Below are 19,065 nucleotides of genomic sequence, written 5' to 3' on the forward strand. Positions count from 1 at the left end.
TCTCTCTCTCTCTCTCTCTCTCATACAATAATCGGGATCTTATTTATTTCCTTGTATCATTTGTTTCTGTTTAATTTATATGAATCATGTTTCATTTATGTGATTCATTTACCTTCTTGACCTGCTTCATTTAGCTGTATCATTGCTTTACCTGTTTCACTTATCCACGTCTATTATTCTGATTTATTTTATTCCTACCTATTTTTCTGTTTCACCATGTGTATCGCCTCTTTCTCTGTTTCATATCTATAATATCTTCTCCGTTTCATTTCCCTTTATTTTCTCTGCTTCATTTACTGTTTCTCTCTCTCATTTACCTTTATTTTGCTGCTTCATAAACCTGTATATTCCCTCTGTTTTATTTACCTGTTTCTTCTCGTTTTTTGTTTTATTACTGTTTACCTTCTCTCTCACTTATATTTGTCTCATGTTTTATATGTATTTTTTATCTTCTCTTTCTGCTTCATTTACTTCTATTTTTTTTTATTTAATTTACTCGTTTCTTCTCCTCCCGTTTCACTTGCCTGTATCACGTCCTTCCGTTTCATCTGCCTTTATTATCTCTATTTATTTCATTTACCTTTATCGTCTGTTTCATTTACACGTTATCTTTTCATTCTGTTTCATTTGACTGCTTCATGTCTGTGTCAATTATCTGCATCGTGTTTCAGATACCTTTATCACGACTTTCTGTGTCATTACCTGCTACTCTCTCATTTTGTTATTTACTTATATGGTCTCCTCTGTTTCTTTTACTAGTGCTGTCTCTTGTTTCATTTACTTGTCTAACTTCACTGTATCAGCTCTGCTTCGTTTGATTGTGTTTCCTCTGTTTCACTGGGCCTTACATTCGCTTTCCTTGTTTTCTCCTTATCCCCCTCACCCTCTTTCTCTCTCTCTCTCTCTCTCTCTCTCTCTCTCTCTCTCTCTTCCTGCTTTGACCTCTTCTTTGTGCATTCGAAACCTCATTAGACACCTAAATAAACAGTTTCTGGATAATTAAGTACATTATTATCCCCATTTCCTACTAATAAGTTAAATGCATGAAAACTACGGATTAATAGTACACATGGATAGCTGGGTGTGGGGATAATAAGCCTTGCCTTCAGTTCTGAATGACTTGAGAGAAGGGTAGCACACACACACACACACACACACACACACACACACACACACACACACACACACACACACAAACACACACATACATCAAGGATAATCAAAACGCCCTTCCAAGCTTACCTTCATGTATTTCAAACCATTCTCAGGCAGGTCAATGGAACCCTTGTATAACTCTTCATATTTTGCATAATAATTAGCTTAGAATTTAAACGCTGGTGATGGCCAAGCATAGACGCGCCAGTTCCAACTTTATCCCCCAGTACGGTGACGGGGTTTTGTTTTGTTTCTCTTTGCTAGCTATCGATAATTTCCCTCAGTTTTGCGACACCTCTAGAAGTTGATTGGTAAAAAGAAGGCTGGATCTTACTTCTCCAGCTCTCAAAGCCCCGCCAAAGACTGTTTTTCTACTTCCTTCTAACCTCTCCAGCTCCAAATGTCTCTCTAAAGCTCCTTCTTCCTGCCTCCAGACGATTTTCCCCAGCCCTGGGAAAACTTACATCAGCAAAGGGCTGTATCTAACCCTACCAGCTCGAAATGTCTCGCCAAAGATTAACTTTTGCTACCTCCAAACGATTTTCCTCAGATTGGGGGAGACTTCCAGAATTGGAGGGGTAAATGAAGGCTAGATCTAACCTTTCCAATTTGAAAAGTATCTCCAAAGCTTAATTAAATTGCCAAAAGATGCCTAGAATAAAAAATACGTCACCGGACTGAAGGGGATAATGTTGGGACTGACGAACCTCAGCTTAACCATTACCTAAAAAGTTTATGTACAAACCTCTACTATTTCTATATATAAAAATACACCACAATGTACAATTGGCCTTTGATTACCAAAAAAAAAAAATAATAATAATAATAATAATAAGAGCTATCCGAGTGACAGACATTTCGTGACAGACAGACAGACAGACAGACAGCTTGCAGGCATAAACACACGCAAGTATAAAGTGGCGCTGGTAAGTATATGTATAAAAAAGCCTATGACGACGGCAAGTATGAAATGGCAAACTCAAAAATCGGGGGGCGGGGGGAAATTTACAAATATATATTATAAAAAAGTGTACGGGCGACGGACACTCACCGCCATCCGTTTTCTATACACACGGGATGACTATTTTATTTCTTTTATTAGACTTCATTTAGTACTATTATGCTGGGACGTTTGGCCCTTATGTACAGAGAGCTTTGGGACGATAATTGGCTGAATTGGTTGTGTTCTTAATGGATGTTCACTATTTTGGAAGAGAAGGGAAAGACGGAACACAGAGGAAGGAAAAAAGAGGGAGAGAAGAGGAAGAAAAAAAAAGAGAGTAGAGGGAGGCAGAGAAAAGAAAGTTGGAGGGAGGGGAGTAGAAAAGGGGAAGAGAAAAATATGACAGAAGAGAGGAGAGGAAAGCGAGCGTAGGAGTGTGGGGAAGGGGAAGAGGGAATGGAAAAGGTGAGAGAAAGGAAGAGAGGATATGAAAATGAATAGTAGAGATGAAGGAGAGGAGGAAGAGAGGATGGGGAGAACGGCTGGACAAAATGGAAAGGATATCAGTTAAAAATATATGTGACAGAGGTACATGAAGGTATAAAAGAGCGAAGACATTGAAGACGAAGGCTGTTTGAAAAGTGACAGTCATGAGAGACTAATGAAAAGCAGGTAAAACAGCAAGGTCGGTGGAAAGAGAGTAAGAGACAAAATGTGTGTGTGTGTGTGTGTGTGTGTGTGTGTGTGTGTGTGTGTGTGTGTGTGTGTGTGTGTGTGTGTGTGTGTGTGTGTGTGTGAGAGAGAGAGAGAGAGAGAGAGAGAGAGAGGTGCTGGTGTTGTTGTGTCGTGCTGAATGCTGTATCATGTTGAGTGTTGTGTAATGCTGAATGTTCCGTGATCACGACTGCTGTGTGACGTACAACTCCCACACTGTCTCCTAATTACTCGCAGAATCTGAATCGAAAATCATTAATAATGTACATGGATTAAAATGAAAATTATATAACTTACAATTCAGTTTAACGCAGATTCCCTACGATGATATAGAAATATGAATGTACGATGTGAAAAATAAAAAAAAAAGGAAATACAAACACTTGCATACTCCACAGCTGTTCAAATGGCAAAAATCTACTGGTAATAACCTCTTTTGTTTGCCTTATTTACTCATAACTTCAAAGATTCAATAAACTAATTACTTTATTTCAGTAAGTAATATTTTTTTTCTAGGCAAGTTTAGTCTTCAGACGAACTGCACGGTACCTTATAAAAAAAGCATACGCAGTTATCAGCATAATGTACAATATTTTTCACTGGCAATTTAAACAGCAAAACAGAATCACAGTAAGTTTGTACAGTGGAAGAAGTTTAATAACATAAAGTAACAACACAATTTATCATCACATTTCCATATTGTTTTAGAGCACGAATGATAATGCAGTATGTTCATATTCAAAAAATTATATCCAATCGCTAACAGTGCCACCACATGAAGGCGGCCCTCTCCAGCAATAAAAAAAGGTAAACGACAATGCGATAATGATGAAGCCATGTGACACTGTGTTACAGTGCTGTGATCACCAACACCCACTCCTACCAAGTGACATTTGCCAGAGCGCCTGCCGGTAATTCCGTGATATACGATAACCTTTTTGTCTACCTCAGGGAGTTGCTGTCAAGTGTGTGTGTGTGTGTGTGTGTGTGTGTGTGTGTGTGTGTGTGTGTGTGTGTGTGTGTGTGTGTGTGTGTGTGTGTGTGTGTGTGTGTGTGTGTGTGTGTGTGTGTGTGTGTGTGTGTGTGTGTGTGTGTGTGTGTGTGTGTGTGTGTGTGTGTGTGTGTGTGTGTGTGTGTGTGTGTGTGTGTGTGTGTGTGTGTGTGTGTGTGTGTGTGTGTGTGTGTGTGTGTGTGTGTGTGTGTGTGTGTGTGTGTGTGTGTGTGTGTGTGTGTGTGTGTGTGTGTGTGTGTGTGTGTGTGTGTGTGTGTGTGTGTGTGTGTGTGTGTGTGTGTGTGTGTGTGTGTGTGTGTGTGTGTGTGTGTGTGTGTGTGTGTGTGTGTGTGTGTGTGTGTGTGTGTGTGTGTGTGTGTGTGTGTGTGTGTGTGTGTGTGTGTGTGTGTGTGTGTGTGTGTGTGTGTGTGTGTGTGTGTGTGTGTGTGTGTGTGTGTGTGTGTGTGTGTGTGTGTGTGTGTGTGTGTGTGTGTGTGTGTGTGTGTGTGTGTGTGTGTGTGTGTGTGTGTGTGTGTGTGTGTGTGTGTGTGTGTGTGTGTGTGTGTGTGTGTGTGTGTGTGTGTGTGTGTGTGTGTGTGTGTGTGTGTGTGTGTGTGTGTGTGTGTGTGTGTGTGTGTGTGTGTGTGTGTGTGTGTGTGTGTGTGTGTGTGTGTGTGTGTGTGTGTGTGTGTGTGTGTGTGTGTGTGTGTGTGTGTGTGTGTGTGTGTGTGTGTGTGTGTGTGTGTGTGTGTGTGTGTGTGTGTGTGTGTGTGTGTGTGTGTGTGTGTGTGTGTGTGTGTGTGTGTGTGTGTGTGTGTGTGTGTGTGTGTGTGTGTGTGTGTGTGTGTGTGTGTGTGTGTGTGTGTGTGTGTGTGTGTGTGTGTGTGTGTGTGTGTGTGTGTGTGTGTGCAAAATTAGTCGTTTGAGAAACCGCACATACGAGTGTTAGCAATTGCACATGTACACATGTAGGAAAGAACAATATGTCTGTGTGTAAAGAATTATATTTATCTCTGCACTGAGCATACACGTAAAGCAAATATTCAATATACCTTATGGAGGGAGAAATGGAGGAGGACATTTGAATTAACACATTCAGTCACGTCAAACTACAAATAACTGAAAAGTAATACAGTCCTGCTTAAAAATATCATTGAATCTGTCTATCACTTACTTGTGTATCCGGAACAAACTCACTTAAATGAATCCAAGGCTCAACACTACACTGTACGAAACTTTCCTATGACACGGTATGAGTCTCTTGTTGTTCTAGCATAACTACGATCTGCAGTGGAACAGTTAAATGTAAATCAAAATCTGGGTTGCTGTGAAGTTGTTGCTGGGTAGTAGTTGTGTGAATCCGTGAACACCGTCTTGCGAAGCTTCGAACATGGACGAAAATTGACTAGCGAGTGAACGGGACGAAGATTCATTTGTGTACCAACATCATCATATATATACTTTTTAAAAAATGGCATATTATAGATCTATTTTATAATTATTTTGGTCACGGATTAAAAATTAATTAAAAAACATCACACACCGCAATTCACATCAGCAGTAGCGGCAGAAGAGCACAAAATACAGCAGTTTATAAATCACAAAAAACAGCACTTCAATATTTAAAAAATCAACCGCTCCGTCTTACACTCCCGTCGCGGTGATTCTTTTGTTTATCATTACATTCCCCTCCTCGTGATTTGATTTGCTTCACACTGCATCTACTTCACACTTATATATAAAGACATACTGGGTTGTCACACTGGCTCTAGTGAGATCTGCTTGGGAGGTCTTGCAAGGTGCTGGTCCTGAGCGAGGCAGGGATTAGTGAGAGTGGTGTGGTTGGCAATGAGTGTGCTTTTTTTTTTTTCTAGCTTTATGTAATTTAGACGAATTCAGTCATTTGTCTTCTCTCTCTCTCTCTCTCTCTCTGACTAAAACTTTAATTTTAGATCATGAATTCGGTCAATAAATATTTCTTTGCTCTTCTTCCTCTGATTAACAGGTAATAGATCTGTATGTCCTAAGCCTTTACATTGATATTGCTTCCATAAAAAAGCAAAAACTAAAAATGAAGATGTCAGATTTATCAAATGCCAATATTTCCGGTCCACTCATCACAATCCTGTATCTCTCTCTGGACTCGCCACAAATATAAACAATACACTGGATTCCTCTTATATTCCAAACATCCTTTTTTCTATAAATCATATACTGTACACCCAAGTATATCTTTTCAGTCCACCTTTCCCTTTTTCTTTATCCACTGTTTCCTCATTTGCCAATTTAATTTGCACTTTGTTTCTTATGCTCATACATAATTTTTTCCTTCTGGTTCATTACTATCCTTGGAATATTTATAATAAACACTAATAATATAATTCCTCTGTGTGATTCAGTGACTAATTCCTCCCTTGTCCACGACACCCACACATGTACACACAATTAGGCACAAAATGCAGTCTTGTTCACCCCTCCAGCACGTTGACGACTTTTTTGTTCTTACTGTAATAGATTATTTTACTTAATTCAAGACAGCCCGCTAGCAGAGGAGTTAACAGCAATTTATCTAACCCCTCCAGTTCGAAAATCTCTATTTTAAAATGAATGAAATCCTCTGGAGATAGCAAAAATACAATATCTTCGTCATCGGGCTGAAGGGACCAAAATTAATCATAATAACACTTGCCCCCATCAATTTTACAACACATTACCGAAGGAATTACAGTCAGTTTCCTCCTTGCTTCCCTCTTTTCTTTTCCCCAATTTCACTGGAATGATCTACATACGATTAATTAAAAATCACAGACGTTTGATTAAGTACCATCAGGTGAGTTAATAAAAAAGATTCTAAAGGTTGGGGAAGGTAGTGGGAATATTTTACTTGAGTGGTCTAAAATAACGCAAAAATCTCACCACTACGACTGGCAGGATTCACGCAGTGTTTTGAAGAGTCCTTACTTTTTGTCTTTAAAAAGTCTTTCTTTTTGTCTCTAGGTCTTTCAGTAACAATGGAGAGCAAACGCAATCATTTTCATCTTCTGTTTTGTTCCTAATGTTTTTCAGTAACAACGGGGAGCAAAACGTAATCATTTCATCTCCCAAATGCCCGATATAACACCACAGTAACACTACGGTCGTACACCTACTCTTTGGCTAGGAACTAGGCAATGCAATATTTAACAGCAAAAAAATGAGATGCTTTTTTTATGTCTGTATAGAAGGCCTCCAACGGGTACTGCCACGTGTGTAGCGAAGGGCAGTATAGGTAGCAGCACTTCCCTTCAGTCTCTCCTTCCCCATCCAACACACTCAGTTTATTGATTTCAGGGGTGCACGCCTAAACCTTAAATAGCAAAGCTAGATGCAAATTCCTAATTTCTGATGGTCATTTATGGTACTCCTGTGGTTATTACTAAAATCAGCCTGCATTCCACTTCATAGACTGTAGTAAGCAATGGCACTGGAATGCCAAACACATTCTCTCTTCGTCAGGTGCTTTAAAACATTATTCTCAAAAATTGGGAGCTAAAATTTTAGTTCACAATGTAAGGTTTAGGCACACAATCCCTAGAGTGTTTGGACATTACAGGAGACATCTCGCCATGAAACCCTTCACTTTCATAACGCTAGAACCCAATCATGACATCCCACCGACACTGACATAGCCCCACGACAACTAAGTGCTGGGAAGGCTTCATCACAACAGTTCCACAGAAATATATAATTACCATGAAATCACTGGGCTCTAGCAGGTGTGTTATGCCACCCTGAGGAGCGAGTTACCCTCAGCACATGGAAGTGGGTTCGCCGTCAACTGTACACATCACATTGTCTAGTTTGTGTGCCATATGTAATCCCCGACAGTCTGGATCAACTTCGAGCATCTGCAATATTTCATCATAGTACCTGGCGACGTAAGTGTGTAGGAGTTCATGTAGGGCAGGTCGAGGGTCCAGGTGCTCTGCATGGCTTAAGCTAAGGCGATGCAGGTAGGCCGACATGTCCTGATCAGTAACCGGGGGCAGTGCTTTCACGCCCTGGTAGAAGGACCTGACAGCTGCTTTGTACTGCCATATGTCCTTGGCAAAGAGTAACTTGTTGGAGGGCGAGTCTTTCCCCAACCGGTGTTCTGTGGTGGAGCAGGCGTCCATGAAGGTTTGGGCAATCACTGAGAGGCACGAGTCCACTGTCGGACTCTTGTACACGTCTAGAATGAAGTCTGGATTTTTGATGAAGTTCACCCAGAACCTCAGAGGCAGACTGTTTGACTTCCACGCCAAGACTACCTCAGGATCAGCTATTCCATGTCGTCTTGCACACTCATCAAACAGATCAAAGAGCCACTTAACAGCCTGAGGTACAGCCTCATTGGCATTTAGAATTGTCCTAAAGAAGTCATCTACAAACTTCTGGACGGTGCCTTTGGTGGACAGAAGGCGAGTGAGAAAGATCTCTGGGATGGCCTTGTGAGTCCTCTCGCCTACTCTGTACGGCGAGTCATGATCCACGGGCTTAACCAGGTGAAACACAGTGGGCTCCGCCGCACCACTGCTGCCCGCTGCCTCAACATCTCCCCCGTGGCTCACAGGACTGCCAGACCCACTCATGCCATAACCTGCACCTGTAATGACGTGCATCATGGTTATGGTGGACTGTGGCAGGAGGGAAGTTGTGTATACCTAGCAGTCTGTCTATATCTATATGTCTATCTGTTTATATCTATTTACTTATATGTATAATATATATATATATATATATATATATATATATATATAAAACTGAACGAATCAATTACTGAGTAAAAATGTGAAATTTAACGAAACCTGTCAAAAATTAGATTTCATTCAGCTAAGGAGTGACTTCTCGTCGCCCAAAAGTTAAGAAATTTGCCATACATTTATGAACTCAATTGTAAATTTTACCAGAATTAAAACTGTCATTCAGTAATTGATATAAGATCCAACCTTTCGCTAATGCTCACGATATGGACTTTCAGAAGGTGGTATGATAATGAAGGTGAAAAAGTAATTAGCTGGTTTTGGCACTTGATTTAGCTTACGGGTAGGAAAGTAATTAGCTGGTTTTGGCATGACTTAGCTTACAGGTGGAAAAGTAATTGGCTGGTTTTTGTATTTGATTTAGTCTACAGGTGGGAAACTAATTATCTTGCTTCGACACTTGATTTAGCTTACAGGTGGGAAATTAATTAGCTGGTTTTCGCACTTGATTTAGCTTGCAGTCCACTGAAAACATCAGCTGTACCATGGTCAGCCTTAAATGGAAGCATGCATGGAACACCTGATTTAATTTGGTTTGATGGTGAAGTAAGGTTGACTTACAGCTGTTACACTTCGAGCTGCAGTTGGCGTTGTTGAGTGTGCTGTAGCTGTGGTAGGTGTGGTGGTGGTGGGAGGGTCTGTGCACCAGCGCCATGATGGCAGTGTCCTTCACACCGTAGTGCGCCAGCGTGTTCACCCGACGCCATCCGCTGCCACCCTCTGTTTTCGTCGTCATGTCCTCGTCAGCAAGGATCAAGTGGCCGTTTCTTCCGTGGCGCCATTCTGAGAGAACGTGGGAGTCAGAAGGGCACCAAATTTGAGATATGAATGTCCAATTGGGGTCAAAAATTGTGTCTGATCGTCTGTTATGAAGGAGGCACAGCTGGGGTCAGAAGTTGTGCCACAGCGTCAATGGTGGCGACTTTTGTGACCATTTTTCCCCTTGACTTTCCCTACATTTGACACAACGCGTAATCCTGAGTGTACCTCCAACTGACACAGCTTTTGCCCCCGACTGTACAAGACAAGAGATCACTCCATCTGCATCAGTCTTCTACATCTTAAACCGTTCTCCATCAACTTCTTCATTTCAGTTCCCTTCCACCTGCCTTTTATCTCATTTCCCCTCCATTAATTCTTTCAACTCATTTCCTCTCGATCAATTCCTTCTCTCTCTTCCTCGCCACCACTAGCTTTACCTAGATTCATTTCCATTAATTCCTTCATCTAGATTTCTTTCCATAGATCTCTTCACCTCAGATCATGTTCCTCAAACCCATCATCTCATTTTCACTACATCAGTCCATTGATTTAGTTTCCTCTCCACCAGTCCCTTAACCTCCATTCCTTTTCAACAGTCCCTTCATTTTATTTCATCTCCATCGGTCACTCCGTCTCATTTCCTATCCATCAGTCTCATCACCTCATCAATGCCTTTACCTCAGCCTTCTCCCTCAATCTCACTACTTAATTTCTCCTCGTCAGTCGCTTTACCTTAGTTCATCAGTCTCCTGCCCTCAGTCCACTCCATCAGACTCTTCCTCCCATATATGTTCATCAATTTCTACTCAACGTGACTGATTCCCCCTTCCCCTCCCCTCCTCTTCTCTCTCTCTCTCTCTCTCTCAATCAATCAATCAAAAAATCAATCAATTCACCCTGCACAACTCACCCAGATCCACCTCGTGAATCCCTGGCCTGAGTGAGTAGGGTGTGTTGCGATAGAGTGCGTCCAGTATCTTCGCCTTGACCTGCGATATGGTGTCACAGTCCAGCACCCGGCACTGTACCTTCTCACCATCCTCGCCCACCACCGCCACGGACTGAAAGAAAGAGGGATGTGGGTTAGACTTGGAGGGGCGTGAGATGATGGGGTGGGGGGTGGGGAGCTAAGAGATGGGGAGGGAAGGGAAAGGACAGGAAAAGGGATATTAAAGGCTAGAGAGAGAAACTGGAAAGATGGAAGGGAAGGATTGGTCGGAGAGATGGGAAAGGGAAGAGGAGTGATAGGACGAAGGATGAGAGGGCTAAAAAAGAGTGCTGGATGGGTAGCAGAGAAGGACTGGTTTGAGAAATGGTGAGGAAGGGGTTGAGACAGGAAGGGGAATAGAAAGACAAAGGAGAGATAGAAGAGAGGGATGGGGAGTTTAACCTGCAAATAAAATAAAAGAAATTGCATTAATGAGCATAGAATAAACAGGAAACAGAAAGGGCGGAAGGTTATTGGAAAAAGAAAAATTGCAAAAAGGGATGTGAAAAGGAGAAGAGTGGGGAATGAAAATGGGAGTCAGAATTGCAGATGGAAAGACTGAAATGTTGGAAAATGGACAGGCGGATGATGATGATGTCCAGAGAGAGAGAGAGAGAGAGAGAGAGAGAGAGAGAGAATAACTTGTTCTTGCTTTTAATATGAGATAAGCAACTATTACCCAGCGAGCATTTCTCTCTCTCTCTCTCTCTCTCTCTCTCTCTCTCTCTCGGTTAAAGAGGTAGGAAAAAGATGGAAGTTACGAGAGGGAAAAACTTAGATTCCTCAAGTCCCGGAAAGGAAAACTTCAATTTAGAGCTGATGGGAGGAGAGGGGGGAGGGGGGAAAAGAGAGAGAGAGAGAGAGAGAACGAATGGAGGTAAAAAATGGAGAAAGGGTGGGAGGGGAGGGAGAGATTAAGAAAATGGAAGAAGGATGGAGACAGACACGTAAAAAGGAAGGGAGGAAGTAAGGGAGAGAGGGAAAAATGAAGGAAAGGAGGGAGGGAAGGAGGGAGGGAGGGATGAGGAAGATGGAGGAAGGAGAGGCACAATGTTTATCCCTGTTCAATTTAGGAGGAAAGACCCGGTTATCCCTAGCTTAGTGAGGAAGGAGGGGAGGGAAGTAGAAGTGGAGGGGAGGGAAGTAGAAGTGGAGGGGAGGGAAGTAGAAGTGGAGGGGAGGGAAGTAGAAGTGGAGGGGAGGGAAGTAGAAGTGGAGGGGAGGGAAGTAGAAGTGGAGGGGAGGGAAGTAGAAGTGGAGGGGAGGGAAGTAGAAGTGGAGGGGGAGGGAAGTAGAAGTGGAGGGGGAGGGAAGTAGAAGTGGAGGGGGAGGGAAGTAGAAGTGGAGGGGAGGGAAGTAGAAGTGGAGGGGGAGGGAAGTGGAAGTGGAGGGGAGGGAAGTAGAAGTGGAGGGGGAGGGAAGTAGAAGTGGAGAGGGAGAGAAGCAGAAGTGGAGGGGGAGGGAAGTAGAGGGGGAGGGAAGTAGAGGGGGAGGGGGAGGGGAGGGAAGTAGAAGTGGAGGAGGAGAGAAGTAGAAGTGAAGAGGGAGGGAAGTAGAAGTGGAAGGGAGGGAAGTAGAAGTGGAGGGGAGGGAAGTAGACGTGGAGGGGGAGAGGAGAGAATGAAGAGGTAGAAGAGAGGAGAGGACACTGGAAAGAGAGAAAGAATAAAGAAGGAGCAAGGAAAAAGCGACTGAAGGAGAAACACAGGGTCATTATATGGGGAGAGAGAGAGAGAGAGAGAGAGAGAGAGAGAGAGAGAGAGAGAGAGACGAAATGAAGGGAATGAATGGAGACAAGAAGATGGTGTGATAAGAAGGAATAGAGGGAATTGATGGAGGGATTGAGACTGGAGGATGGGATGGGATGGAAGGAAAGAGATGAGATGGGATGAGAAGATATGGAGAACGTGGAAGGGCTAAGTGAAGGGGAAGGAATCAGTGGAATGGAAAGGTGATAATGGGAAAATGATGATGGAAGGGTGACAGAGAGAGGATGGGGGAAGCGAGGGGAGGGAAGGGAGGGAAGGAAGAGAAAGGAGGGAGGGAAGGATAGGGGAGGAGAGGAAGCTGGAAGGGAAGGGATGGGATGAGAGAAGAGAGGGAGAGGGAGTGAAGAGGAGAGGACGGGATGTGAGGGGAGGGCTAATGAGGAGGAAGAGGAAGAGTACAATGATAGGGAGGGGAGGGGAAGTGAGAGGAGGGGAAAGGGGAGGCTATGATGACAGACAAAACAGGGAGTAAATGAGGGGAGGGGAGAGGGAAAGCATGATGACAAAGGGGTTGGGAGAGGGAGGAGGAGAGGGGAGAGTGTGATGACAGAAACTGAGGGAGGAAGGGGAGAGAGGAGGGGAGGAGAGGAGAGGGGGAGTGAGGAGAGGGATGAGGGTAGGGGGAGGAAGGTGCGATGACAGCGAGGGAGGGGAGGGAAGGGGAGAGAAGGGTGTGATTTGACGAAAGGGGAGAGGAAGAGGGGAGGGAGAGAGGCCTGGGAGGGGAGATAGGAGAGGACAAACAGAGAAATGATAGATGGCCTAACATAAGGGAGGGGGAGGGGAGTTAACGGGGGGGGGGGAGGGAGAAGGGAGAGGGAGAAAGTAGACGGAAAAACGGCAGAATGCAAAAATGAAGGGGAGAGAGAGAGAGAGAGAGAGAGAGAGAGAGAGAGAGAGAGAGAGAGAGGAGGTGGAGTAAAATGAGAAGCAAGAAAAGGTTATACATAAACCATAATAAAGTAACAGCACTGAAACAAAGGGAAAAATAATATGCAAAACAATCACATACGAATGAAATCATTAAATACCTGTACACAAGAATAACAAACATGAAAAAAACAGAAAAATTACCAGAAAAAGTAAACAATTAAAACAAATCACGTGTAAGTAAAGCAAGTAAAACAATAAACAAGCCTGAAATAAAGCAGCTAAAGCATTATGAAACAATAAATCCAAACAAACAAAGAAAATAACTACCACAAACACACTGCATCAGAAAGTAGATAATCCTTAAGAAACAAAAAATAAATAAATAAATAAATCGCCAAAAAGCTTAAAAATTACAAAACTAGAGAATAAAAACAAAAAAACACTTTCTTTAAAAACGCTAAAACAAATCAGTGGAAATTTGAGAATAAGAGGGATAGATAAAACAAAAGAAAAACATAAAGAAAAGAATGCATGAGGAGGAAACTACGAAAAATAATTAGAGAATCTGCGAAAAAAATACAATAAAGAACAAAAAAGAGATGAGATAAAAAGCCAGAAAATGAAAGAAAATGCGACAATTATCGAGAAATAGCAGTATTATGTGAGAAAGAGAGAAAACCAAAGACAAGCAACAAGAAACAGCGAGAATATGCAAGTAAATGTGAAAGGTGAGGTACAAGCACGCGATCGGACAAAAATAATAATGATAATAATAATAAGAAGAAGAAAAGAAGAAGCACGAAGCATGGTGAAGAAAAGTAAAGGAAACTGGAGAGTAACTGAGATAATTAATATAAATACAGCAAAAAGCAAAAACTTCACGCAAGAGTACGAGAAGTAAAAGAAAAAAAAATGAAGCAAGAACGACGGAATGAACAGGAAAAAAAAAGTGTACTGCAAGAAAAGTGAGAAAGAGCAAGAAAAAACTGAAAGCAAAATCAAAGAAGGAAAGAAAAAGAATACAAAAAAGAAGAGATAAAAAAGATTAGTGTGGCAAAACGAAAATGTAATATGGCAAGAAAAGCAAGAAAAAGCAAAAAAGTGCAAAAATTGAAATGAGTAAAAAAAAAAAGAAAGAAGCAAAATGTGAGACGGATAGAAAGAAAACTCAGAAATGAGAGAGAGAGAGAGAGAGAGAGAGAGAGACAGACAGACAGACAGAGATGCAACACTTGGCAAGAAACAACCAAACAGATGCAAGACTAAGCTAATCAGGTTAACATCTTCACTAAGCAGACTTCTTTTTCTCTTTATTTTTACTCCCTCCAGACGATTTTATTTAACTTAGGATTAATTTATTTTACTGAAAGGGTCATTGGAAGTATTATTTAACCCCTGCAGTTCAAAAGTTCTTCCCAAAGCTGTATAAATTCGTCAGGAAGAGGCAGGAATTAAATATAAAGTACTCGACCTGAAGAGGTTAGCGGGCAGTATCCTTAAGTTGCACAGAAGGCTTCGTAGCATCTTCTACTTTGCTATTAATTTTGCACTTTATATCTTAACTATTTCTCGTCTATTATTAGCTATTTATTTTACATTTTATATATTTTCTTCTCTTATATTACTGATGCCTAAGATGTCGATATTCAAACTACAGTATATAAATATCATACCAAATAAATTAAGATAAAATATGCAAAATAAATCGCTAATGAAGAGGTGTTCCAAGCCTCCTATGCCATCAAGAAAACGACCCAAAGAGATAGCATGCAGGAATGAACAAAAAATCGCAAGAGAAAAAACGAAAAATGTTAAAACAGGAAGAAACAGCGATGTAAGATAGACAACTGAAGAAAAGGCGAACTAAAGAAATTCTGCAGTAAAAAGAGGATTGATTGATTGTTTTAAAATCTGGCGGCGCAACTACCAAGGTTATATGCCGCCGGACAAAAAAGTAAAAGACGCAGCAAAATAGTGCATATTCAAAACAGAGTTAACATCTAAAACTAACGAAATGATGGAGAAAGCGAGGAAGGCAAGAACAGTAAGAAAATGCGTGGAGAATAACAAATGGCGATAAAAAGCATGACCATTAAGAAATTGTAAAAAAAGAAAAAAAAAAGAATAAATGACGAGACAGCACGAATGGGTGAGAATTTGCGAGAAACATGCAAAAATAAACGAGAAATGGCGAGATTAACAAGAATTAGTGAGAAAGTGCGAGAAAATATTAGAAAATAAAATAAGGTTGACCGAAAGAAGGTAAGACGCATTGAGAAAGAGCATAAATAAGTATAGAAACAGCGGGAAAAATACGAGAAGAAGCGAAAAATAATGATAAACAACATTATTAAGTGAGAGATCAAGAAACATACATGAATGAGGAAGTAACAGGGAGCAGGCAGAGCAAGGTAAACGTAAGGAAAGGCAAGAAAAAGTAAAATGAAGCAAAAAAAAAAACAGCGAGAAACATGAAAAAAAAATGATATTATAATCAAGAATGAGTGAAAAACTGCGAGGAATAAAAAATGCGAATAGTACCGAGATCTTTTCGAAAATTGAGAAAAATGGAAAAATAACTTAGTAAACAAGAAACTGTGAGAAATGTGAAAAATGGGAAAAAAAGGTGAGAAAAAACGAGAAATCATGGGAGAGCATCATTGAGAAACTGCGGTAAGTAAGCGAGAGAGAGAGGGGGGGGGGGGCAGAAGAGAATCAAGCAGTGTAGTGAGTGAATACCTTGTCGTTGTAGGGGATCTTCTCGTAGTGGCTATCCTCCCGCACCAGGTGGACGGTCTGGGGGGGAGAGGCATGTCAGGGTGAGGGGGGAGAGGAGGGATGGGGAATAAAGGGGGGATGGGGAGTAAGGAGTGATTGAAAAAAAGGAGGGGAAGGGATGGGATTTGAGGAGGTGAGGAGTGGAGAAGTAGGGGACGGAAGGGAAATAGAGGAATGTGGGGAAAGGGAAGTGGGAAGAGGGAGGAAAGGGAAAGACAGAAAGCAAATAGGAAAGAAAGGAATGAGAGGGTGTGAGAAAGGGGATGGGAGGGGTGAGAGGAAGGTGGGTGGGAGGGGATGAATGGAAGGGGGGAAGAGAATAGGGTAAGAGAGGAGTGAAGAGAATAGGTAAGAGAAGGAGAGATGTGAAGAAGAGAAGAAAAGGGGATAAAGGAGGTGGGAGGGGGACGGGGGTGGTGTGGGACAAGGGGATGAGGGGACAGGGTTGGAACATGGGGGAGGATGGAGAAAGAGAAGACGGATGGAAATGGCTATGAAGAAAGCGTTAGGGAAATTGTGAGAAGATGTAGGGAGGGAAAAGACGTGTAAAGAAGGAGGAGGAAAGAAGGGAACGGAAAGAAACAAACTGAAGAAAGGGGAGTAGGAAGAGGTGGGAGTAAATAGAGAGGATGGAAATGACAAAAGGGGAGAAAGGAAAGGAAGATGACAAAAGGAAAAGAAATTGTGGCAGGTGGAAGTGAAAGAGGGAGGCGATAATGATAGAAACACGAAGAATAATGCAAGAAGGAGGAAGGATGGGGGAAAGAGAGGAAGGAGACGAAAATAGATAGCGCCAGGAGGAGGGAGATAGAAGAGAGAGAGGGAGGAGGAGGAGATGAGAAGGAGGAAGTGAGATGCAGGGAAGGAAATAAGAGAACCTGAGGGAGGAAGGAGTAAGTGGGAGGGAAATAAAAGGGAAGGAAGGAGATAAGGGGAAGAGGAGGAGAAAGGAGGGAAGAAGAAAGTAAGAGGGGGAGTAAAGTATCATAGAAAGGAAGGAGTTAGAGGGAGAAGGATAGGAGGGAGGGAGGGAAGAAAGAAGAGAGATAAGAGGATTAAAAGGAAGGAAGGAGGGAGAGAGCTTGGAGGGAAAAAGACAAGAAACACTGATTTAAATGAAAGAGAAGAACTTTGTAAGAGGGTGAGGATATGAGAGTAAAACACGGAAGGGGAGAGAGAGAGAGAGAGAGAGAGAGCGTACGAGGAACTGGTGGGGAGGTTGAGAAGGAGGGAGATTAACCGTTCCGCCTCTAAGACTACATTTCTGTTTAACTCTTGCTACTTCCGGACGATTTTACTCAGCTTAGGAGAGACATAAAATTGGTGGGGTTAGGTACAGTCTTCATTAACCCCTTCGCTACAGATGGGGAGGTTTAGGCTGAATAAAATCGTCTGGTGGTAGCAAAGAATAAATTAGAGTGAGATTTTGTTGGGGTGGAGGAGTTGATGGGAGGAGGGAGATAGGGAGATATAGAGGTAACAGTGAGAGGGAAGGGGGAGGTAATGGAGGAAAGACTCTCCCTTCACCAATACTCAGCAGGAAAGTTCTCACAAGATTTAATTGAATTAATCAGCCACACGCGTCTCTCTCTCTCTCTCTCTCTCTCTCTCTCTCTCTCTCTCTCTCTCTCTCTCTCTCTCTCTCTCATTATCGTCATTATCCCTAATTATATATCTTTTAATGACCCCTTCTCTTTGTTGCCTGATCCAGTTTCTTTTTTTCTCTTCTTAAACCCTCTTCACTTCTTTTGCTCTCTCTCTCTCTCTCTCTCTCTCTCTCTCTCTCTCTCTCTCTCTCTCTCTCTCTCCTCTTTCCTGCAGTCAGTTAGTAGGATTCTCTCACAAAATTAAGTAAGGTCTTTTATGAGGTGCCTTTGTCCTCCTGTCCTCCAAGTTAATCTCTCTCTCCCTCTCTCTCTCTCTCTCTCTCTCTCTCTCTCTCTCTCTCTCTCTCTCTCTCTCTCTCTCTCTCTCTCTCTCTCTCTCTCTCTCTCTCTCTCTCTCTCTCTCTCATTATCGTCATTATCCCCAATTATATCTTCAATGACCTCTTTGTTCTTTTATCTAGCTTTCCCTTTTCCTCTCGTTATAAACCCCCATCACGTCTCTCTCTCTCTCTCTCTCTCTCTCTCTCTCTCTCTCTCTCTCTCTCTCACACACACACACACACACACACACACACACACACACACAGCGATACTCACAACATAGGAGTGTGCGACCTGCTCCCTAAGTAACCGCTCCTCCGACAGGGAGTATCTGGCGTCGTGGGTGATGGCGTCCACCGGGCCCTTCTCCACCTGGTGCTTGATCGCCTTGAAGAGCAGGAACAAGGACGGGCCGGCTTGCTCCTGGTGGGGGGGATGAAGGAGAGACGTTAGAGTTCTTTAACATTAATTTTTTGAGTTGTGATCATTAGTTTTTCGCCCACCTCTTTTGGAAGGCTGGTTGAAATTAGGAGTGTTTCTGTACAGCTGCGCCTAATATTTCTTTTTCCTCTCTCTCTCTCTCTCTCTCTCTCTCTCTCTCTCTCTCTCTCTCTCTCTCTCTCTTTTACAGCTATGATCTTGGTTGGATGACTAGTTGAATTTAAGAGTGTTTCTGCACAGCGGCTCACCTCGGCAACACACAAAAGAGCACAACACGCATGAAATGAAGCCAGAATTGCATATCAACACTGGGTGGGCTGTTATGCAGAAACACCTCTGTATTCAACTCGCCTACCGACCAGGGTGAGCAGAAAACGGCAAACTGTGTCTGACGGTAGTATCATCGCTCTACTTTCTCTCATAATGAAATTCTTACTGAATATTCTTTAAAATTTGCCAGGTTTCGACTATAACTTCAATGGGTTTCGAAACATGTGATTAATTTCTCGTTATTAATCGTAACTAAGTACATCAGTATTTGTGGGCGAAGTATACAGTTTATGTGGGCAGGAATGGTGGGCGGAGGGAACCATTCGCTTTATTTCCCTCTTCTTGAATTTACAGGAAACATATTGCACTTGTCGCCCCTACATATTGCACTTGTCGCCCCTGCAGCTGCAAAACAGACCTGACAGATCCATGCACTCCAGTGTAATATTTCTCTGCAGTCTTTCTCCGTTACGTGTCACAGAGAAAGTCCCTTGTCAACGTATTCGCTGCCTACGTAATACAGTATCTTAATTAACTGGTCAAGGCATTTTACAACTGTTCGCTGAAATTGCAAAATGTCATGCCAAATTGTTGAACTGTACATTCTGGGCGGGAAATTGCATACCTTACAGCAATTTGTCCTATTTTATATCTACCCTTCCCCTTAATCGA

General features: G+C 42.3%; 1 protein-coding gene across 1 annotated transcript in view; it reads right to left on the reverse strand.

Annotated features, from left to right (window-relative positions):
• Nucleotides 1-6,112: 6,112 nt before the first annotated feature.
• The window catches only part of LOC145413524 (plexin-B-like), a 178,049-nt gene continuing 165,096 nt past the window's right edge, over nucleotides 6,113-19,065 (reverse strand). Inside the window, exons 15-19 of the mRNA XM_080283219.1 lie at nucleotides 17,959-18,105; nucleotides 15,716-15,772; nucleotides 10,257-10,407; nucleotides 9,146-9,367; nucleotides 6,113-8,427 (exon numbers count right to left, since the gene is read on the reverse strand). Coding sequence (XP_080139345.1) covers nucleotides 7,592-8,427; nucleotides 9,146-9,367; nucleotides 10,257-10,407; nucleotides 15,716-15,772; nucleotides 17,959-18,105 — 1,413 coding nt within the window. The 3' untranslated portion in view covers nucleotides 6,113-7,591. The remainder of the gene's footprint in view (nucleotides 8,428-9,145; nucleotides 9,368-10,256; nucleotides 10,408-15,715; nucleotides 15,773-17,958; nucleotides 18,106-19,065) is intronic.

Source organism: Coenobita brevimanus, chromosome 96 (genome assembly GCF_032717465.1).
Source record: "Coenobita brevimanus isolate Jiangsu-jjx chromosome 96, ASM3271746v2, whole genome shotgun sequence".
NCBI classification, from domain to species: Eukaryota; Metazoa; Arthropoda; class Malacostraca; order Decapoda; family Coenobitidae; genus Coenobita; species Coenobita brevimanus.